This window comes from Schistocerca serialis, chromosome 6, assembly GCF_023864345.2.
Source record: "Schistocerca serialis cubense isolate TAMUIC-IGC-003099 chromosome 6, iqSchSeri2.2, whole genome shotgun sequence".
Taxonomy (NCBI): Eukaryota; Metazoa; Arthropoda; class Insecta; order Orthoptera; family Acrididae; genus Schistocerca; species Schistocerca serialis.
In genome coordinates, this window is record NC_064643.1 from 235,331,484 (window position 1) to 235,355,802 (window position 24,319).

The window sequence follows — 24,319 nt, forward strand, 5'->3', positions numbered from 1 at the left end:
AACTTTTAGAACGCCAACAACAACATTTACAATATATCGCCCACTAATATCCGTAGTTTCATCTATCGACAGCCAGATCTTTTGCTCAGCAATAGTAATTCGTATTTTGTTGAGCACATCATTGTAGCACACGGATAAATGATTCTTGGTGTAGATTCATCTGAAACTGGATGTGTTGTGTACTTCTCCAAGAACCGTCTGAAGCGTGGATTCTTCAGCTTTTCCAATGGGATGTTGAAGGACACCATCATCTCACACAAATCCTTGCAAAAGTATTGCACGGTTGACGATTGACCTGTCTGTTCAAATAACAGCGTTTGCGCGCTGTTATTTTCAGCACTTCGTTTCATACAGCTGTTGTGTTTAGCGGTATTAGAGTGTTGTTGCACATTAAAGCGCTTTTCTGCACTAACTTCACACAGTTTACAAAATAATATTTTCCCATCCGTACTAAAGAACTTCTCTCCAAATTCTCAAACATATCGTTGGAGCTTCACGCTGTCGGATCACTTTATTTTAGGCATATTGAACAAGGCAAAGGCTGTATTCAAACTGGTTACTGGGAACACCTGTGCGGCTGCGATGATTATTACGGCAGAAGCCGCCTTTGTTGGCCCTGAGAGCGTACTGTCGAATCTGCGCAACAATGATTTATGTTCGCGAAACGACTGTTGTGGTACACCGATTTTCTGCTACAGTCCTGAGAAATAAAGCTGTGTACTAATTTATCTGTTTATCTTTATATATAGCACGTTAAATATTGTGTCATGAGCAACATATTCATTTTCTTATTCGTGTGTCGCGTAAGATACGAGAAAAGCAGTATATGCATTTTTGGCAAAAGTTAGCCGCAATATGACCTATTACTAAATTTTGTTGAAATATGAGCTTATATGCACAATCAAAATACATTTTTGGACACTAAAATGCCTAGATTTGTGTATAAATTGTTCAAAAATTCACCCGATAGTTCAGAAAAAAATATGACTTGTCATTAAAATCCGGGCCCTACTCATGACCGTATGATGTCATTTGACTGCAGTGCAGTTTCGGGTTATAATTTTCTCCGGATCTGGAAGATTCGGGATGATAATATCGTACGATACGCTGTAGAATAAATGCAACTATAGAACTTCTTTAAAGAATCGATACTTACGAACGCAGTGTCTTCTTATTTTGTACCGCTGACACCTCCTAAATTCTTTTCGCTCTAAAGAGAACTGCAATTTACGTATAAATCTGCATGTGTTTGTAACTGCGTATATATTTGTGTTTCAGCTAAGTGTGTGTGTGTGTGTGTGTGTGTGTGTGTGTGTGTGTGTGTGTGCATTTGTCAATACAGCGGGAGCAGCGCGTACGTCAATACGTGTTTCAATATGTACCGACACTATCACCAAAATAATTGGACGTCGGCTGATGGAACGGCCGACCGTACCCATCTGTCGATGATTAATGAACGTCACGGCGTATCGTATTATGCTGCTCGTGTAGACGTCATGTTGATGTATGCCCGGTGTTCGGCAGTGGTACTAGTAGGGGCTTCGGCGACAATAATAACTCTCGCTTAGCGAGCGCTCACGCTGGCAGTGGCATTTTTTTCGTTGCTCCCGTGTACGGACTTCCGACAATGTCCGGGGTTCGTTCCGTTAACTAGCCTCCGAGGAATGCTACCGAGGGGAAGCGTGAGCGCGGAGGGGGAGAGGGGGGGGGGGGGGAATGACTGCAGTCACGAAATGATTAACGGCCCGCACGTCATCAGTCACTCCGATACAATCTGATCAAGAATTTGAAAGAGTGCCTTTGTGAAGGCCGATGTCGACCGTTAATGAAAAGTAACAGAAAATGTAAAAGACGCTGCTGCTAGCGTTTAGATAGCACTTGTTCGAATAGTGAAAAACAATTCATTACAGGCTTGTCAAATGAAGGAAAATGAACTGTTTACTCTCTGCGAGGTGAAAATATTCGATTATCAAACAGAGAAAATAGTGTTACACTCCATATAAAATGGTGGACACGTAAATAGCTTACTTCCAGAATTAGTTCTTCATTCTTCCGCTTCGTCTGTTAACTAGGACCGGAAGTTTTGGAGTCACTTTTCTCGAACTCTACTCTGCAGTCAAAGAAAGTCGTCAACGCCTCGTGATTTGGTGGTGACGGATTTTTGTCTCATCTGTGATATGGATATGTGATTGAAATGGTTGTACTTTCCGACATAGTTCAAGGATACCATGTGACGATAACGAAATGCTCTACAACATAAAATCGATCTGAAATGACAGTCTCTGAAGATGTGTGTTCGCTCACGGATGAACGAAAGGCTCGAGTTAATGCCGTTCTCTGGGTGACAGAGGCTATAAGAATGACTGTTGGGGTTAAGGTGTGCCAAAGCAAAGACGAAAGTGTCTTTCGCATGATGTTTCGCTGCCAAGTAACACAGCTCGATGATATTTGGGTAATACATAGGAAAAACTCGTACAGTATGGTACCGAAGGTAACTGAAAGAAATACTCAACGAGTCAAACAAATATGATACTTCCACTCAAAGACAATAACTGCACTTGAGTCTCTGTAAGGCCATCTTTATACAGGATGGGTGCGAGACATAGGCTATTCAATATAAAATGTCTAGCGAAAACTCTTTAAGCTGACTAAATATCTAGTTTTATTTTATTTCTGCTACCAGGTTGTGTTTGCCTGTTTATTAAAATTCATTAACATAAATACCCGGTTATGACTTACTACTGATGTTTGCGACGCTTTCATGTGTACTGTTAGTATGACATACCACTACACGAAAGATACATAATTGCAGCAACTACTGGATGGTCCTTGATGCATGTGGGCGTGCTGTAATGTCTCCCCAACGCGACCCACATGCGCTAGATGAGATTTAAGTCGGGGGAACGGGCAGGTCACTCCATTGGCCCAATATCCTCTTGTCCCCGTCTTCCATCTGCGATGTTCGATGCAGTCGCCCTTTGTCAGCCATATTAATTAAGTCATCGGCTAATGCCTTTCTGAAAAGAAGCACATGGGGAAGGCATACAGTGTCAGAACAACGCAGACCGGTGAGTATACCGTATTCAAAGATTTGTAGGCCACCCGTGCAATATTATCCGTCCCCACACCGTAACACCTGGACCACCAAAACGATCATCTTCAACAATATTCCTAGGAGCATTACGTGTTCCCAGTTCCAAGCAAATCTGAATCATTACAGACTAAAATCGACCGCACATCTCGTTGGTTCAGTCCCACCCATGCCCGAGGGAGGACTCGAACCTTCGACGGGGGAATCCACACGGACCGTGACAACGCGCCCCTCAGACCGCGCGGCTACCCCGCGGGCTATGGATCGTGAGACTTAGTGCGTTGCAGACTTGTTAAATGTGGCTGCAATTGCCCCCACTGCTTGATCTCGGTCCTTTCTTCAGTGTTGCGCAATATACCGGTTATCTGCTGCGGTAACTGACTGTTATCGACCGACTCTTCTTCTTCTAGAAGCTGTTCGGAACGCTTTCCATTCACGTGAAACACGCTGTGACCAATATGAAATTCCTCGGCTACACTCGTATTTCACCCATCTTCCAGTTTCCCGGTGATTCATCCCCTTATGAAGTCATCTGAACGTTGTCTCCAGGCGTTGATGGAATGAAGAACAACACCACAGTGCACCGTAACTGATCGTTGACTGACACAAATCGTCTTTCCCCTTTCCTCCAGCTGCCTCGTGTCGCGGGTTCAGCCCCACTTCGCGGTGTGGCCATGCTGACCTCACGCCATGTGGCGCTCAGCTTTCTTTGCATGACAGGGAGGCCTCTGGTGACGCGCTCCCGCACTTTCATGCATCCCCCCCCCCCCCCCCCCCCCCGAGAAGTAAATATGTTATGTTACTTTATCAATATTGTCCTTAAATTTACTACCGGCTGCGATTATGTGAACATATGCAGGTATAATAAAATTATTGACAACAGTCTGTTGGTCAACGTTCCCAATGTGGTCTAGAACAAAACGAAAATCATCCTGACGTCACACTAAGAACCTTTCTGTGCTTGCAGCGATCGAACATCGGATATTGTTGCATCTGATTAATTGCATATTTATTACCTTCACGTGTATTAGTGTCTCATTGTGTTGCCGTAATCCGGTGTAAGGAAGTTGGCATTTGTCAGTGAACGCGCCGGGCCGATAACGCCCACAATACAACTATGGGAGCTGCACTGCGTTGGCGCTTCGGCTGCGCAAAGCAGTGTGTGTGCTATCTTTCAAGTTGTGGACTTCTTCAGACCGAGTAATTTGTCTACAACAAGGAAAAAAGCAATATTCCGAACGCAATTAATACTAGAAAAAGATTTTTCACATGCTTAGAAACACTGCAAACAATACTACATGTGAATTTCAGAACTTCTACATTTTTTTTATCTTTTTTTACGGGTTAAGTATTGACTTAATTGCCATAAAATGCTGATTTCCGAAGATTAGGATTGGCGAGGGCAAAGGAACACACGGGCAAAGATACGAATCTAGTGTTCTTCCTACTTGTGAATGTAGTGTGGCAGCCCTGTATCTTCAACAGAGGTTTTTTATGGTGGAAGAGACAGGTGTATCGTGTTAAGAGTTTTGCGCTTTGAAGTTTTCGAGACGTGAGGGTCTTCCGATCAAAGTATTTACCACGTAATCGACGGCTGTCTGCTATGAAAAAATTCCAAGGAATTAGCAATACCTGCTATACAGGCACAGGGTCGTCTTAAACGGTACTGGGCGCCGGGATACGAAAAATTAGCCTGCACGCCCCCCCCCCCCCCCCCTCACCCATTTGCCAACAAAGGAAAAAAAAACCAACTACATTTAATTTCTATGTTCCACTTTTTTATTTTGTGCCTACTGTAAGATAAGTTTCTTACATTTTAAAACATCAAGTTCAATTTATCTGGCTTTTGGGTCAGTAAAGTTTTTAATGATATCGTTTGATTTGAAATCTACTTTCTCTTCGATACTTTTTTTTAAGACAGCCAAATTTCTCAGTCTCTCTTGGGTCGTGGTTGATCCTAAATAGTTTTTTTATAATTTTCTCCTTTGAAAATGACCTTTCGTCTTCTGCTACCCTCATAGGAAGTGTTAAATGCACTATGTGATCTAAAGTATCAGGACACCTGGCTGAAAATGAGTTACACCTACGTGGCGCCCTCTATCGGTAATGCTGTAGTTCATTACTGTGTAGACCCACCCTTAGCCTTGTTGACTGCTTCCACTCTCGCACGCGTACGTTCAATCAGGTGCTGGAAGGTTTCTTGGGGAATGGTAGCCCGTTCTTCACGGAGTGCTGCACTGAGGAGAGGTATCGATATCGATCGGTCAGGCCTGGCACGAAGACGGCTTTCCAAAACATCCCAAAGGTCTTCTATAGGAGTCAGGTCAGGACTCTGTGCAGGCCAGTCCTTTACAGGGATGTTATTGTCGTGTAACCACTCAGTCACCAGCCGTGCATAATAAACAGGTGCTCGATCGTGTTGAAAGATGCAATCGCCAACCCCGAATTGCTCTTCAACAGTGACAAGGATGAAGGTGCTTAAAACATGAATGTAGGCCTGTGCTGTGAGAATGGCACGCAAAACAACAAGGGATGGAAGTTCCCTGCCTGACAAACACGACCACTCCATAACACCACGGCCTCTGTACGCCGTACGTGCCCCTTCACGTTTCTACTTCAATATCGCATCGGAAACAATGAACCTATGGATGTTTAAGTGTGTGGAATTCTCGCTTACAGACGTATGACACAAGTCACACCCAATCACCTGACCACGTTCGAAGTCCGTGAGTTCCGCAGAGCGCCCCATTATGCTCTCTAGCGATGTCTAATGACTTCCGAGGTCACCGACATGGAGTACTTGTTAGTAGGTGGTAGCACAATACAACTAATATGAAAAATGTATGTTTTTGGGTCAGTCCGGATGCTTTTGATCACATAGTGTATATGCCTAAAGATGATGAAACATTTGGAAACACAAATATTAAACCGAGCGAGGTGGCGCAGTGGTTAGCACACTGGACTCGCATTCGGGAGGACGACGGTTCAATCCCGTCTCCGGCCATCCAGATTTAGGTTTTCCGTGATTTCCCTAAATTGTTTCAGGCAAATGCCGGGATGGTTCCTTTGAAAGGGCACGGCCGATTTCCTTCCCAATCCTTCCCTAACCCGAGCTTGCGCTCCGTCTCTAATGACCTCGTTGTCGACGGGACGTTAAACACCAACCACCACCACAAATATTAAATTACTGTAATAAATATAGGTTGAGACATTGTGTTTTTCTTAGGTCTCTCTCCAGTTCCCTCTAGCTTTCAATGTTTTACAAAAATGAAAACCTGTTCTGTTCTGTTAACAAATCGAATTTTTCATTTAATTGTAACATCATTGTGACAAGCAACAATAAAATAAAAATTTATTTTAATTTTTGTTTTTGTGTCTAATATAGTGTCGCCCACAGCTTTGTGATTAGAACATTGTTTTCGAGGGCGTGGACGAGCAGTTGCTGTGAATTCAGGTTGACATTCTAAATTGTCAGCAGTTAAATCTGTATCAACTAGTAGTTGCCCAAATGCACTGTCTATGTGGTATACGCCTAAATCTTTTTTGACCAGATCGATCGTTTGGACTGCCTATGAAAGGATAGCCTCTGACCTTTGCAGAGTTTCGCTTCCAGTATTAATGTTTGATAAAACCTTTTACCATATTACAGCTGACTGTATGAACCTTTAAATATTTGGTTTTGACGTCTATGAACTAGTCATGTTTCTTGCGTCACTGTCGTACTTGTCACTGACAATAAAAGAATATGATGCATCGTAAATTTTATCCATATTTAAGTGCAGGTCTCTTAAAGGACCAATTCCACATTTCCATCGTATGTTAGAAAGAGGCTTTAATGTCGAAATAGGTATTTGATTCTTAATGTCATCCCAACGTGAAGCTGATGTCGAAAAAAAAAAGTATATTTCCTGAGCAATGTAATAAAAATTGAGATTTGCAATGAGCTTCTGGCGCCATCATTTAGTACCAAACTGAGAGTATGAGCCGCACATGGAACGTAAAAATCAAGAGAATTTATTTCTCATTTTCTTCTGGAGGCCTATATTTTCCGTCACATGTTTTCCCCATTATCATATTCTCAGCCTCGTAAATCTTCTAGTTCAGTATTTCATGATATTAAGAAATCCAACAAATAAGTTGATAACCTTCGTCTAGTAGTATCAGTTACAGGTAAAAAGCTAAAAAAAATTTAGCTCAGCAAGTTTTTTTGACAGGTTAAAATAAACGAACCGTATCATAACCGTAAGTCGTTTTATGTGTGAAATGTCAGGCTGCAATCTAGAATCACACAATAGCATTAAGACTGTTTTAAAAAGTCAACTATAGTAGTTTTAATTTTTTCAGAAAGTAAATTAATTCATTCGTTTTGAATATTATGGTCAAGATAATGGAGAAAGCGTTGATGAGAGGTTTGAATTCCTAGGATGTGTTCTGACAGTATATTTTCAAAGTTAGGAGTTTATTCAACTAACTTTAAAAAATTTCCGTTACTTGATTCGAATAATATTTCAGTAGATCCCCCAAAAGATAACTTTTGACCAGCCAAAAATTTGATGATCATTCTCTCCAAAACGACCTTCCAACTTCTTTTGCTCGCAATCTGTTTGAGGTTGATTGACAGAGTCTACTGTTTGACCTTTTAGTAAGTTATTTTTTAGATCTAAAATTTTTTTATGGAAAGTATGTAACCTGAACTCATTTCATGCCTCCCTAAATTTCTTTATAAATACCCCCCATATTTAAAACCAATCTGACCTTTAAAAGCAATGATGTTTCTATTAAAAAGCTTACTGAATCTGTGGTTTTTGAACAAACAAGCCAATCACGGCGAATAATTTCGTTGTTTTGTAACGTTTTGGTACAATATGTATCGTTAAACGACGTATTGTTGCAATCAACAGGATATATAGATATTTTAATCAGAACTGGTCCATTTTCCGTTTAAAATAATCTTAATTTATCGGGTATTATTTGTGGCCAGCGAGCAGGATCATTCGCAGTATTTTCAGAAAATCTTGTATCCAGTGGATATTCAAAGGTCGCGGTTAATTCATGTGCGGCAGGCGAGGCACTAATGAAGACAATATCATTTGAAGTATGAGTCTTTTCTCCTGAAAGAAATGTCTCTTCTAAAGCAGATGCCTCTTCTGAAGAAGGCATGTCTTGTGACTGTCCAGTTGAAGTTATCGATGTCCGTAAAATGCAAAACACCATACCAACAATTTGGGCAAGTAGCCAAAATATGATTGCGTATTTTGTATATGGCTTTTTTCTGGAAATCATCTTAAATGGTTAATTAGGTTTTTATGCCCCTAATCAACTTTTTTCCCTGATAACTGTACGTATTTAGAACAAAAATCGAAAATGAAAGTAAAGTAGTTTGAAAGCCTGCAAAAAAAGCTTCCCTTGCGTCACATGATGCCTGTGACGAAACTTTTTGAGGCTCTATCTTTACTGTAGACGCAAACCCGATACACAGTAGTGCTTTCATTCGGAATTGACGCTGTAAAAATGAGTTACAAATGGTATCTGGTACCACACAGTACAGGTACATCTATAAAAATTCCGGAATTTCATTTAAAGATTGCAGAGAATGGGAATTTACGTAACATACGCTTGCAACTCTTTCCTATAGATCCAAACGGACGTTTCAAATGTTTATGTCTGAGAGAATAACTTCAAAGATTAAGTAGACACTTCAGCCAAACTTATAAATTTGTTTAGTTCTCAATTAAGTACTAAGCTGTTTTACTGCAAAAGCGTAAAATCTTATCACGCACAGGCTTGAGTGTTTACGTTTACATTTGCAAAGTAGCACTTTCCGACCTGCACCGCCAACGATTTATGTACAAGGAACGGCTTGTTCGACTGCATTTAATGACAAAAAAATTCGTATTTGTGTTAGTTCCATGCAGATATAATAAAGGGAGATGGCACTATGGACCTTCGCTGGATTTCTTCTTGACGTCCGGGTGCGGTATTAGATACTCGATAATCTTAGCAGGGTACTATTCACGATAGCTTTTTTTTTTAACTTAGTGTTGTGTGGCAGCTGCACTTAATTTAAATAGATTTTTTATGGCCCTTAAGTGAACTCCACCTTGGCAGGAAGAACCGCACCTGCTCGTAAGCATTTGTTTTACCTTAGAATTAACTCCCCGCACATTAAAACGTGTTATTACAACATATGTTTGATTAAAATAAGTTTCATATGTAAAACACAACAGCATCGCCCGGGAGAGTAGATAACCTTGCGCGCGCTGCGAAACAATCGATATCTCGCAGCACGATAGTCGTACGATCGAGATGTACCGTCTGGCAAGCGTGCTACCTAATTACATAGGTGTAACATTATATTACATAATTAGCTGTTTGTTAAACGTACTTAGTAATTTTCCATTTCAAGGAACTAAAAATTGCGCCCGGGCATATGCGTCCTTTTCATATTACGATTAGCGCCCTCATCTACACTTGTTTTAAAATACAAAGTGTTATTGTTTCATTGTGATTAAACATATAAAGCAGTAACACTTACTAATATGAAACACAATTCTCTCAAAAATTTGAAAAGATGATTTTTCTAGAATGCCGTTTCATCTTAGCAACAATAGTATACTTCGCAAATGACATTTTGGGTGTTAGAAGGGTTGCTCTACTGAGAATTCCATTTACACGTTCATTCACTACATCTTACAAGCATTAAATAGTAAAATTGCGCCGGTTGGTATTTTGGGCGACCTTTCTGAGGCATTAGACTATTTGAATCACAATGTTCTCCTAGACAGATTGACGTTTTACGGGATTGATGGTATAGCCAACTAATGGTTAACGTAAAATCTAACCAAAAGAATACACAAAGTTGTACTTTATATTTCAAGCAGGGACATAATTCTGACGGGAGAACTCACGTATGGGGTTGCCCAAGGCTCCTTCTTAGGTCCATTACTATTACTCATATATGTAAACGATCTTTGGTCTAGTATACAACAGGCAGAATTAGTTATTTTTGTAGGTGATACTAATCTTGTAAACAACTCAAGCAGACATTCAGAAACAGAAGGAATTGTAAAGGAAGTTCTTAAAAGTATCATTGACTGGCTTTCTGCCAATGATCTCACCCTCAGTTTTAAGAAAACACAACATATACAGTTCTGCACGTCTAGAGTTACTACACTAAGGATAAGTGTAACACATGATGAGGAAATAATAAATAGAGTGGAAACTTCAAAATTGCCAGGGTCCATATTGATGAGAATTTACAGTGAAAAAAAGCGCATTTTGGTACTCCTAAAACAGCTTAGTTCAGCCACAGTTGTGCATAGATTTACTACAAATCTTGGGGTAGACACATTAGTAAATTGGCATATTTTCCACATTTTCATTCAATATTTTCATATGTAATAGTGTTTTGGGATAACTTATCTTTACGAAAAGAAGTCTTTATTGCACAAAAACGTGCTGTAAGAATAATGTGTAGTGCGTACCCACGATCATCTTGTAGACATCTGTTTCAGGAGTTAGGCACTCTGATTATTGCTTCACAATATATTTATTCCGTAATGAAGTTTATTGTATATAATCCACTACTGTTCAAAAGAAACAATGAGATACGTAACTACAAGAAGGAAAAATGACATACATTACACCACATCAAAGTGGTCTTTAGCGCAAAAATGAGAGCACAATGCTGCAAGAAAAGTTTTTGATCACTTACCTAGTGATATAAAGCGTCTGATAGACAGCACAGTAAAATTTGATAACAAACTGAGAATGTAGCTCCTTGACCACTCCTTCTATTCCGCTGAAGAATTTCTGTTACTGCAGTGTGTAAAAGGTGATGGGTAGGAATTACTAAACTGCAAAATGATCCATGGAACATGTAATAAACTGTCGCAGACGGGGCGCTAATCGCAATAAAAAAGGCGCACATGGGCCATATTTATTTCCTCAAATGGAAAATCACCTAAAATTTCTCTCTACCTATCAAGTTGTCCTTGATAGCCGACCAGAAACAAATGTATCCAGATGAAGCACACATAACAAACAGTGTGTTTTGAAGTTAACTACCTGTAAAATGAAATTACGGAGTCAAAAAACTGTCAGTCGGGCTAGTAGCTTTTTAAATCCTTCTTCGTTCTCCAGTTTTCTTGTTTTTATTATTTTTTTTTTAATTTTGAGTACCCGATAGTTTCTTTTTACCTCCAGCAGATTCAGACATCTACCAATAACAACTAACCAAAAATATGATAAAATATTCCACACATATTATAAATAAAACCCAATGTTATTATAACGGATTGTGCAAAATAATAAAATAATCTATGTTTTATTTCTACACCTCACTGATAGGCAACACTTAATCTTCGAAATTATAGTAGACTCGCGTTGGTAACGTGCAGTTAATTTCCACGAAACAATAGTTTTACACAAACTCCTTGCACAAAATTAACATTCCACCACACGAATTCAGCAAATTTCTTTCAGTATAAAGTACATAAGGAGATACAATCGAACGATGCAGTCCAGATTTCAACAGGTGATTAACAACGCAGCTGCACACTCTCTCTGACAGTGCCGCCTGTATTTCAGGGGAGTTCAAGTGGTATGGGTAGATCGCGAAACTGTTTGTCTTTCTGCGCATGACGTCACCATAGGAGCACCGAGGCGTTCGAGAAAGACAGGCCGCGGCGCGTACGTCACGAAGGCAGGCCGAGCTCGCTCGCTCATTTCAGCAGATAAACTGCCCTTCTACATTTGTTAACTCGTAACTGCGTGTGTATGTACAAACGAGAATTGCATCTTCTACTGGAATCCACTATTGGGAATCTTACTGTTATTAGTTCGACAATGATAGAAAGTGCGTAGGAACACTAATAATTTTTAGGGCTGTACGGGGTTACAATAAAATTAAAATCATGTCAAAATGACTATCAATTGCATAAGGCACCACATCGTGTACGAAATGATGACTGTTACGCAAAAGAGACTAAATGCTACTAATAAGCAGTTATACCATTTATGTCGAGATTTGATTTTAAATTTTGTTGTACGAGTAGCAATTAACAACACTTTATAATACGAGATTCCAGTAAAAGAGGAAATTCTCGTTAGCACGTACATGCCCAGCTGCGAGTTTACAGGTTTAGAAACGCATTTTGTCTGCTGAGTTAAGCGAACGAGCGAGCTCAGGCCTACCTTAGTGACGTACACTCCGAGTCTGTCTTTCTCGTAGGCCTCGAGGAGCACGCTGCTCCAAGTTGTGAGAGTTGCGTGACAAGGAATGTTGTTGTCAGTTATTGGATAAGTTTCTGTTGTTTTTGCGGTGTTGGGTATCGTCTTAAAATTCTTAGCTGTTGTAGGAGAACATAACACTACGCCAATACCCAAAAACGGAAACAGGAGTAATCCGCTTATTTACAGGCCCATATCACTAGTCGATTTGTAGTAGGGTTTTGGACCATATACTGTGTTCGAACATTATGAATTAACTCGAAGAAAACGATTTATTGACATACAGTCAGCACGGATTCAGAAAAAATCGTTCATGTGAAACACAACTAGTTCTTTATACTCATGAAGTAATTAGTGTTATCGACAGGGGATGTCAAATTGATTCCATACTTTTAGATTTACAGAAGGCTTTCGACACCGTTCCTCACAAGCGTCTTCTAACAAAACTGCCTGCCTATTGAATATCGCCTCAGTTGTGCGACTGGATGTGTGATTTCCTGTCAGAAAGGTGACAGTTCGTAGTAATAGACGGCAAGTCATCGAGTAAAATGGAAGTAATATCCGGCGTTCCCCAAGCAAGAGTTACAGGCTCTCTATTGTTCCTGATCTATATTAACGACTTAGGAGACAATCTGAGTAGCCCTATTAGATTATTTGCAGATGATGCCGTCATTTACCGTCTTGTAAACTCATTAGATGACCTAAACAAATTTCAAAATGATTTAGATAAGATATCTGTATGGTGCGAAAAGTGGCAACTGACCCTGAATAAAGAAAAGTGTGATGTTATTCACATGGGTACTAAATGAAATCCGCTAAATTTCGATTACGCGATAAGTCACAAATATATGAAGTCTGTAAATTCAACTAAATACTTAGGGATTACAATTTCAAATAACCTAAATTGGAACTATCAAATAGATAATGTTGTGGGTAGAGCAAACCAAAGACTGCGACTGATTGGCAGAACACTTAGAAGGTGCAACAGGTCAACTAAAGGGACTGCTTACACTACGTTTATCCGCCATATTCTGGAGTATAGCTGTGCGGTATGGGATCCGCGTGAGGTGGGACTGACGGATGACATCGTAGAAGTTCAAAGGAGGGCTGCACGTTTGTACTATCGCGAAATAGGGGAGATAATGCCACAGCAGTGATACGTGAATTGCAGTGACAATCATTTAAACAAAGGCCTTTTTCACTGCGACGGGATCTCATGAAATTTCAATCACCAGTTTACTCCTCCGATTCCGAAAACATTCTGTTTGCACACACCTACATGGGGAGAAGTGATCATCTCGATAAAATAAGGGAAACCAGGGTACGCACAGAAAAATTTAAGTGCTCGTTTTTTCCCAGCGCAGTTCGAAAGTAGAACGGTAGAAAGACAGTTTGGAGGTGGTTCATTGAACCCTCTTCCAGGCACTTTATTGTGAATAGCAGAGTTATCACGTAGGTGTAGATGTACCGACGTAGTCTATCATTCGTTCCAGAATGACTCTCTGCAGCTGAAAGTCAAGTTTATGAAGTGCTAAAGGAAAGTCTGTTTCAATGGTATGTTCGGTACGTTTCACAACCAGTGATGAGATCTGTGACCCAGAAGCAGAATTACTTGTTTTTTTTTTTCGATTACTTCCAAAGGCAGCGGGCTAGAAGTTAAAGTATCATTACTGCATGGTTAACTTACGCGTTGCGATTTGTGCTGGCAACGCCGAGCATGTGTTACGTTAACACTTCGTGTAGCACGTCTCCCCTCTTCGCAGCGGCAGTGAAGTTATTCCTTTCTTTCCGCCACCCACCTACGCGAAACGACTTCTTTTGTGCCACTTCTCCTTCGCAAGTCACAACTCTGCCGAAAGCTCCATGAGACGTATTTGTAAACAATATTGATGGCTGTATTTTTACAGGTATCATGAATTTTCAAGTCTGGCGTATTACAAGTGGTATAAAGCGCTCGGCTTCTAACAACTAGATACCTACGCCGGGAGGCACCCTCTACTAGAGACGGCCCTGTAGTGGTGCATAGAACAACTCACGCCTTAAGCTTAGTTATTAGTTTATCAAGTTGTCATATCTGGCAGCTGATACTAGAAGTTCCGAAATAAGCGTCACGGGGAAAAGATCCTACGAACTATCTGGGGCAAATATCCGCTAGAATACCTTTGCCTCAGAACGTTTGTCTTCTCTTTCTTCGGTTTTAATACTGAACGTATCTTAACTTACAGGTCACTACTTCACATCGAATTATTCAGTAGTAATAAGACCAGTTCTGCTTCATTTGACGGAGATTGAGAGAAAAAGGTCCTCTGCGCCGTTGCCTTCGAAAACGTTAATGGAGGTTAAGAAGCTAATAGAAAATAGATCTTCTCTTAGAAAGGTAGCTAAAAGGCTTGGATGTAATGAAATAATCTCTTGCGTAAAAGACTTCAAGCGGCCCATGAGTGGCATCATTAGAGTGTTTTAAGAGAATATTTGACACAGAGGAAACATATTTGGTGAAACATTGTATCAATCTGGATTCTATGTTCTGTGGCCTTCCGACATTAGCTTATCAGCCTACAAAAAGCAAAACACCTGTTTCTTAAAGAAACCAAGTGGCCGGAAAATACTGGGTTCGCTCATTCATCGCTGAGGCAACCGGAGAAAATCAATGTCAGGAGGATAATGCGGTTCAGTAACGCACAAATGAAACTTTTTTTGCGCAACTTGAAACTTTGCTATCTAACTATAACTTGCCGCCTCCATGGAGTCTACAGTGAAGACGAAACTAGAATACAGAGTGTAATGGGTAAACTACTAATAATTATACTCCTACTATGTGTTTCCTTGTGTTAAAGTGTTTTATATTTAAATCATTGAAATGTTAGGGTCATGTTTTGATGTTTAGCACGATAATGATGATGGAGGTAATGATGACGATGATCATCAAGATGATAGTGATGATTTTTCTGCAGTAAAACATTCCCAAGGTAATAATGGCATTACCTGACTAATGCTGTACTTCTCCTTACTCTGATACATTTACAATAATTTATTTTTGTGTGGTATTTGAACCCATACTCATAGGATGTTTCCCACAGGTCGGGGACAAAGATCCATTTTCTTATGTAACATTTTGTTAAATATAAATTTTGTACATCATACAATCAATCTTGAACTTATGGTATCGTGTGAAGTTGATCCTATGCGCATTGTGCACAATTTTCATTCTCATGTAACCAGAAAATCAGGTGGAAAAAACTGAAAAGTGTTAAGTGCGCACCTTTGCCTGCTGCCTATCATACACATAGCATACGCAATGCGGTACAAAACTTTGGAACGACCTACAGGGAAACAAAGTATTTTGATATTCAACGACAATAAATGTACAGGCCGGCCGCTGGTGGCCGAGCGGTTCTGGCGCTACAGTCTGGAACCGCACGACCGCTACGGTCGCAGGTTCGAATCCTGGCTCGGGCATGGATGTGTGTGTTGTCCTTAGGTTAGTTAGGTTTAAGTAGTTCTAAGTTCTAGGGGACTTACGACCTCAGCAGTTGAGTCCCATAGTGCTCAGAGCCATTTCAACCAAATGTACAAATTTTTCAGGGTTCTGTAATTTTTCAGATATGAAGTAACGGGTCTGAAATTTTTTCCCGGTTTCATTCGTTAAAAAAAAGTTATCTTCGGCCCTAACTGAAGTTAAGAATACATTTTTGACATACGCCGTGACAGGGTAGAGATGCATAGTGCGTATGAATCTATTTGGTCGCTACATTGGTACTTGCCTGTCAGTTGCCAACTATTGTAAATCAGACTATAATGGACGTAGGCATACACAAAAATTTCATTCTATCTTCATTTGCGAAAAAAGTAAAAACTCTTGAATCTATACTCCGAGGCATTGCTTATTTCGTCAGATATACACAGCTCTAGAAGGAGCGATACGGAGCGCACTCTCAGAGGTTCACCCGAAAAGAAAAGAAATCTTAACGTGACTCACAATTTTTTTTGGCTCCTCAATGCCTGTCTAGGTTGAATACGAGCACTAAAAGGGCGTTAAAAATGAATCCTCAACCCATTGGGCATATAGAAATCATTACAACGGGAATTAACACTAACATTTGAAATGCCGGCTTAATTTCCTCATGTGTTATCTCAATATAACGTCTGCCGATGCCACTCTACATGAAGCATGTGACAATGAAAGAGTTTTAGCAACAAGATGGATTTAGTGTGCAGACCTCTTATCTAATGTTCGCTGTACGAATATTTTAGTATGAAACGTTTCAGTTCCTACACGTATCACAGTCCTAGATGAGTTGAGGAGAAACAGGAATTTCAACCGTGGGTCTCCAAACGCCAAGTAACTGACTCTTCCGCAACGCCGCCGTTTTACTCGCGTAATTATCGTAGAACGTAATTTCGAATCTCCGGAACCTTTATCACTGACGTTTCCCACGAACTGTGCCGCTCAGCCAGTCCTTGAACCTAGTGCGAGTGAGAGAGAATTATTGAAAGGCAATGGACGTCAATAACTGTTCTCTTTGTCTTTGAAGTGCACTCAGTAGCTTCCGCTACGGAACCCATTAAAGACATTCAACGGTACTACGAAGTTTCTGCCGACAGTACTGGGTATTCCCACATTACTGTGCCCCTCCGCTGAACGTCGATAACACAATGGCAAAGACTGCACTTTGCTGTCTGTAGCGCTCTCAGTTCTTGACTGAATCATAACGTAATTCTGCACATCAGTGTTTCCCAGCGTGTGGGTCGCGACCCCCGGGGGGGTCGCAAAGCCTTGCTCTGGGGGTCGCGGTAACAGGAGAAAACAGTTGCAGCATAACTGGTAACGCATGTTTGATGACGATCATCTGCTATGGTATAAATGTCACATGGAAGTGATAAGGTTTAGTGAAAGCACCTTGCTAATTCCCTCACGTTCAGATCTGGTACTTATATATAATAATGAATACGAATTTAATTCAAACCTGTTGAAGAGTTCAAATACGCAAACACTTGCAGCAGTGAGAAGCAACACGAGGCCTATCGATCTCTTCCCACTTCTGCGGAATGGAACAAGGGCGGCGGGTATCACTAAGTCTTATACAAATAGTATTTTGCAGGGAGAGGGAAAAGACAACATTAACTTCCGAGCTGGAACGGCGGTGCAGTGGGAGCGTCTTGTGTATTATTGACTTCTTAGTTTGCGTACCAATCATCTGTTGTGATAAAAATATCACACGTAACGAGTACAATTTATGAAAGTGCATTTAAAAGATGCTCACATGCACATGTTATACAAAATGGCTGTAGCAACACGCACACGGCTCAAGTGCAAGATTTGGCACCACGGTTACTAGAATGCATTTCAGTAACAGGTTTCGAACCAAACAACAGATCGCTAGGATTGGCAGCTGTGAGACAAGGCACGAAGTACAGCAATTTATACCGAGCGGATCTAGGATGCCGTATAATTGACATTTGTTGACTTTGTCAACAGCCGTTATTCAGTTAGACTTTCCTGAAATAATTTCCAGGCTTAACCCTAGCTACACCAATGCATTTTCCATAACGTGCATTACCAAGGGAGGGGGTTACTTTATGCGCATCATAAAAAATTAAAATTTGTTGATTGTTGTTGACATATTACCAAGATAATTTTTAAATAGGTGTAAACAGAGTCCAGAAATACCTTTCAATACACTCTTAACAATATCAACGCAATTTCATTAACGTCTACTACTTGCTAATGGGGACAGGGTAATATACAGGGTAATCTAAAATTCCCCTTACAAACCTCTAGCACTTCTGGAGGGGACTGAGTAAATAATATTTCGAATAGGAACCCATGCCAGGAAACGTATCGTTTCCGTGCTGCAACCATTTTAATACATGTCGGCAACACCACCAATTTTACAAGTAGTTAATTTGGCGGGCGTTCCCCAGTACGTCACCTGTTTTGCAATTCCACTTATTAATAATCGAAGAAACAAAAAGGAAACTTTATCTGTTTTCACAAACGCTCTTGTGTACAGTTGAACTTAAACCGTTTTTGTCCTTTTCAAAGGCGGGTTAGTATTCTGATCGACTACAAGTAAGGTTCGATGTGACAACCACCAAGTTCGATACACACATTGTAACTACGAATAATATTGTGGTAACACCCTGTATCACAGCTGGTGTCTCTGCAAGCTGCCCTACAGCGACCATAAATCGTGCCATCAGACCCTCTTATGTCTCTACGGAGTGTCATAGACCATACTTCATTCGACCCCAAAGGAAAAAGTCCATTGGAGTAAAATCCAGTGATCGTGGAGACCACGCGACTGGACCACCTCTACCTATCCATCTGTGTCCGAATCAATGGTCTGAATATTCCCGAACATGACGTGAAAGTGAGCGGATGCGCCGTCACGCTGACACTTCGTGCCTTGACGGACATTCAGTGCCACAGCATCCAACAATACGTCCAATACTTGCTGTAGAAAGGTCAAGTAGATGGGACCCACGGGATTGGGAGGAGGCATGTACAGTCCCATCACATCACCATCCAAAGTACCTGCACAAACTTTGGTACCAAATCTTTATTGTGATGCATGAACATGCATGGCATGTGCGTTTTCGTCTGCCCAGACCTCACTTTTTCAAGAACTGAAAACAAAACCCCTAGTAAATTTACATTCATCTGTGAAGAGATTGCGCCATGCAAATAGGGCTCGCTGATGCAGCGACGTAAGAGCTGCGTACAAACTCAACGCATGGTGCATAATGGGCTGGCATTAGTAACTGTACCCTTTGGAGGTGGTGTGGAGGTAGTTGTTGGTCGTGCAGAATATACCATACAGTGCTGGGCGCAACATCCATTGCACGCACAAGTGCTCGTGTACTCTTTGACGGATTCTCTTCAACATGCAGAACGACCTCTTTCTGTTCGAGGGTGCGCCGTCTTCTTGGAGCACAACAGTCACGCCTTCAGAGGATGAAGGTAGCCCTTTCTCGAAGCCGTTGCTGATTATGGCGAAAAGGGTACGCTATGGAGTCGGGTGGTGCTGACAACGATCTTAAAGTCGACGGACAGCTTCGCCACATAGAAGGATCATGACGGGGTGTTCTACAAACTTGTACTCAACCATGTTAATCTGCTGCAGCACGGAAACGGTACGTTTCTGGACTTGGATTCCAGTTCAAAATGTTGTCTATTCAGTTCCCTCGGCAAGTTTGCAAAAAAAAAAAAAAAAAAAAAAAAAAAAAAAAAAAAAAAAAAAAAAAAAAAAAATGGTTGAAATGACTCTGAGCACTATGGGACTTCACATCTGAGGTCATCAGTCCCCTAGACTTAGAACTATTTCAACCTAACTGACATAAGGACATCAGACACATCCATGAACTAGGCAGAATACGAACCTGCGACCGTAGCAGACGTGTGGTTCCGGACTGAAGCTCCTAGAACCGCTCGGCCTCAGCGGCCGGCCTACAAGTGTGCACGGGGAATGTTAGAGCAACCTGTATAAACACAGAAAAATTAAACAAAGTTAATTGCCTTAATTGCTGTTGACTTTTATACACAATATATCTTTTAAAGAAATACTGAAGTCTAAACGTGGTCCTGAATCTGGAAATATTGAGTATGAGATTCATTTTCGAATGTGACATCTACTATTAAGACCTCAAATTTTCGGTTACATGTAACTGAGAACTTTAAAACATTTATGGAGTCTGGTAGAAGAATGCTTTAAAACCAATAAACTTTTTTCAAAAACTAAAAAAGTAATGTTACTAATTAGATTACAGTATTTTCAAATAGTGATCGCAAAATACCATCAGCCCCCCAACCATCTTGCTACTGCCAGTGTTAGAGAGCCCTGTCGGCTAAGTACGGCAGTGATTCGAGAGGCAGACAACGGGAGCCACGACAGGCGTTTTTTTCGGAGAACAGCGCTCACTCCCTAATTCTTTCTGAAAACAAAGGAGGAGTTTTGAGGGCGCGAAGAACAACACGGGACTCAACAGGTGGTGGAGGCGTGGTGTGGTGTTATTCCACCTGTTCCGTGTGTCTGCAGGGAGACCGGGCCCAGCCCAGTACCGCAGTTCGCCCTTCGGCCGTTCCTGGGACAGCTACAACCTCACCTGGCAGGTCGAGAGCTACCCGCCGCTCGAGGAGGTGCGAGTGCTCTACCGTCGCCTCATGGTAAGTCATAACTCGCTAGAAGCAACAGCCTGCAGTTATCATGTACGTGAAATAATTCCTAGCAAACCACCAGGTGTACCAGCACCAGCTTTCTTTTACTTCTAGTCATAAATTTTCTTTTTCTTATGACAATGTCACAGGGAACAGTCTCTAGAGTAGTCTAGAAATTTTTGAAACCAATGGTCCGAGTTGCATCAGAAAGAATCATATTTACATGAATTTTGGGCGTGAAGTAAACCATCAGGATCAGAAACACGAAATACTGAAACATGTAACACTTCTCCTACTAAAACGTGATAATCCTCCAAGGATCTTTTTTCTGTTTAGCTTGATCTTGTTAAAATCCTACTTAATAACGACTTTAAATCGTTTTTTTTTTTTTGAAAGAACACCATCTGGCTGCACTATATATTTTCCATTCTCTAAGAGCTAGGGGACACCACGCCCCCCTTTCCACCAGGTATATGAGACTTGGATTCATAAATATGTACCTTTAATCACAGATTTCCTGGGTCTTCTCTTTCCATTGCAAATGACATTAGAGAAATTTACGTTTCAGGACGTTCCAAGAACTGGTAAAACACACACACACACACACACACACACATTCACACACGCGGTCGCGACTGATGCAGTCTCATCTCAGCTACGTTGGTACTTGGCTGTTCGTAGTACTGGGGCAATTGTCTCTCGACAGTGTTGTGAAGGTTGATTGCATGACACTAATGGAATCATTGAATAACGGCAAGACGCGCCAGTCGTCGAAAATTGTGGTGACAATTACATATTTGCAATGCATTCAATATTCAGAAAGAAATTGTTAAAATATCCTTTTTTGTGGTGAAAAAGGGGTCATTGTAGAAGGTAACAGCCGTTGTAGCTTCAGTCAATTAGTGGCGGCCTCAAATTAAAGCCGAACTCATGTATTATGTACGGCAGGACGACGCTTGTTCCTCTCTGTGGCAGCCAGCAACTTTTCTGCAGCTGTTACCTCTCACAGCTGTCCTTTGTTATGCGAACTGTCGACGTTAAGTCGATATAACCAATACCAGTCGATAATTCACAGAAAACGAATACGAAAGTGACTGCATAAACGTATGTCTGTGCACAAATCTCAGACACTTACGTCGCGCTTACGAGTTAAAAGTGATTGCATCAAGGGTCTCAAAAATACTTATTACAGATAGAAAACAATGATTTTGATAGTATGTTACTAACCGTTGGAGCGAAGCTGCTGCTCAGTAAACGGAGAAGTACTGCAACCACAATTCACCCACTGCTAATCACTCAAAAAAATGTTCAAATGTGTGTGAAAGCTTATGGGACTTAACTGCAAAGGTAATCACTCCCTAAGCTTACACACTACTTACCCTAAATTATCCTAAGGACAAACACACACACCCATGCCCCAGAGATGACTCGAACCTCCGCCGGGACCAGCCGCACAGTTCATAACTGCAGCGCCTTAGACCGCTCGGGCTAATCACTCCTCTCACAGACTGCAACGCAAGTGTTTCAATCGCCATCTGTTCTTTACAATGAGCGAAGCAACGTAACGATTTACACCCAATAAGCAGGAAACCTAGTAATTAACACTCATGATAGTACTTGACACTGGATAGTACGGTACAAATTTAATCTTGGCTTGCCGCCATAATTTAAGTATTTTATGTTCATCATTTCACCTGCAAGAGTCTATTATTGTTCTAGTTGAGTGGCCGGAAACTGGTAAAGCTGAACATTTATCGAAGAGGTCATCCGTCTTTACTTAGACTGAAAGACACAAAAAATCGCTCGTATACGATAGATCTTCACAGTTATGGTCAGAGGAATATCCCCCCAACAGTTAAAAGAACATCTATGCCGTCCTTAACTGTGATGCAAACGGTGAAACACGTTCACCCCTAAGGTGGCCACTCTTGGGACTTGCTCCCTCTCAAAACCACTCTTCTGAAAATCACATACAAGAAATCGACAGTTTATTATTATCAAACGGTATGTAAGTAAATGAAGAATGGTTATTCATAGTTTTATAATAATACAGTACGATAACTGAGCGCTGGGAAAGTATAGGTGTATTATCACGTAGTCTGTTATTAAATTAAGAATGATTATTCTTAGATTTATATCAATATAGTACAATAACTGTCAAAGTACAGCTAGTGGGTGAGACGGTGGCCGTAACCTGTTAGGAGCTGCACCAAGTCACTTGAAATATTGTGGCAAAACCATGGGAACCCAAAGCAAGACGCCGAATGTAGAATTAATTAAACCTAATAATAACGGTGTCTAACATCCAGTCAGAGCATCAACAATAACTGGTGAATGTTTGGTCGACTTTCGGTACAGTATCGGTACTCAGATACTGAAAAACAAATACAATAAAGATTTTGCCAGCTTAGCTGTACATATTTATTAGTCTCAAGAGCGGTTTCGTGTTTACATTAAAAGTACGAACGTGAATAAGTAAGAAATTGCTTAAGTCACATACATAATATTTTTGTCGTTGTTTTAGGCTGATATATTCAGCCAACTGTGTGAAAGTGCGTTTAGCTTGATTCCGGGCCTGTAGATAATAAAGATGCAATCGGTGTTAAAATGTTTCACTGGTAGTGGTTGCGGGCAGAATTCTGATCGTAAATGCAGTCAGCATCTACAAGTGATCATGAGTGTGTATCTTCCACGAGACCTACCCATCTTTTCTCTGTAGCGGAAATCCAACTTTATTCATACTTAGTTTTTATGCCGCCTCTAAAAGGGAATAGAATGTCACTTTGGAACGAAATTGCGTTTGTAAAATTAACTGTGTTGAAGTAAATCACTCTGATACATCGTATGTATTGTTGTTAAACTTTCACCAAATCTACAACAGCTGTTCACTTATTATCAGGGTATTCGTAGAGGTTTGGTAATCTCAAGAAAATAAAGACATATATTATTTTTCTTTTTGTTTGTTGGTAGATGACTGCAGCACTTGTACACAATGAAGTACTCCGCCTCCTTCGTCTTTTCATGTCTTCCGACAAGTATGCTTTGGTCCGACACTCTAGTCTCTTTTTCCTATACAGTTTTTACCATCTACAGCTCCCTCAACTAGCATGGAAGTACCTGATGTCTTAAAAGATGTCTTACCGTCTTATTTCTCCTTCTTGTCAGTGTTTTCCATATATTGCTGCAGAGAACCTCTGCCTTTTATGTCGTCCTTTCTACGTCCGTCATGGATTATTTACTGCCTAGGAAATAAAATTATTTACTTCGTCTACTTCGTGATCACTAACCATGATGCTACGTTTCTCGCTGTTCTCATTTCTGTTGCCTCTCATTACTTTCGTATTTTTTCGGTTTACTTTCGGTCCAGAATCTGTACTCAACAGACAATTCATTCCATTCAGCATATCTCGTAATTCTTCTTCACTTTTCTGTGTGGATAGTAATGTCATCAGTTAATATTGTCATTGATATCCTGTATGTTGAATCTAAATTCCACTTTTGAACATTTCTTTTAGTTTCGTCACTATTTCTTTTATGTATAGATTGAAAAGTAAGGGCGAAAGACGACATCTCTGTCTTACACCCTTTTCAATCCGAGCATTTCGTTCTTGGTGTTCCCTTCTTATTGTTCCGTCTTGGCTCTTGTGCATATTGTAGATTACCTTTCTTTCCCTATTGCTTACTCGTATTTTTCGCAGAATCTCGAACATCGTATGCCAGTTTACATCGTCGAACGCTTTTTCCAGGTCGACATTCCAATGAACGTCTCTTGCTCTTTCTTTAGTATTACCTCTCTGGTGCCTTTACCTTCCCTAAAGTGAAACTGATCGTCATCTAAC

The 24,319-nt window shown here is 40.7% G+C and overlaps 1 protein-coding gene across 3 annotated transcripts in view; it reads left to right on the forward strand.

Annotated features, from left to right (window-relative positions):
• The window catches only part of LOC126484417 (lachesin-like), an 871,444-nt gene that overhangs the window by 781,661 nt on the left and 65,464 nt on the right, over nt 1-24,319 (forward strand). For all 3 annotated transcript variants that reach the window (XM_050107928.1, XM_050107929.1, XM_050107930.1), the window contains one exon: nt 20,362-20,489. In XM_050107928.1, the coding sequence (XP_049963885.1) occupies nt 20,362-20,489 (128 nt within the window). The remainder of the gene's footprint in view (nt 1-20,361; nt 20,490-24,319) is intronic.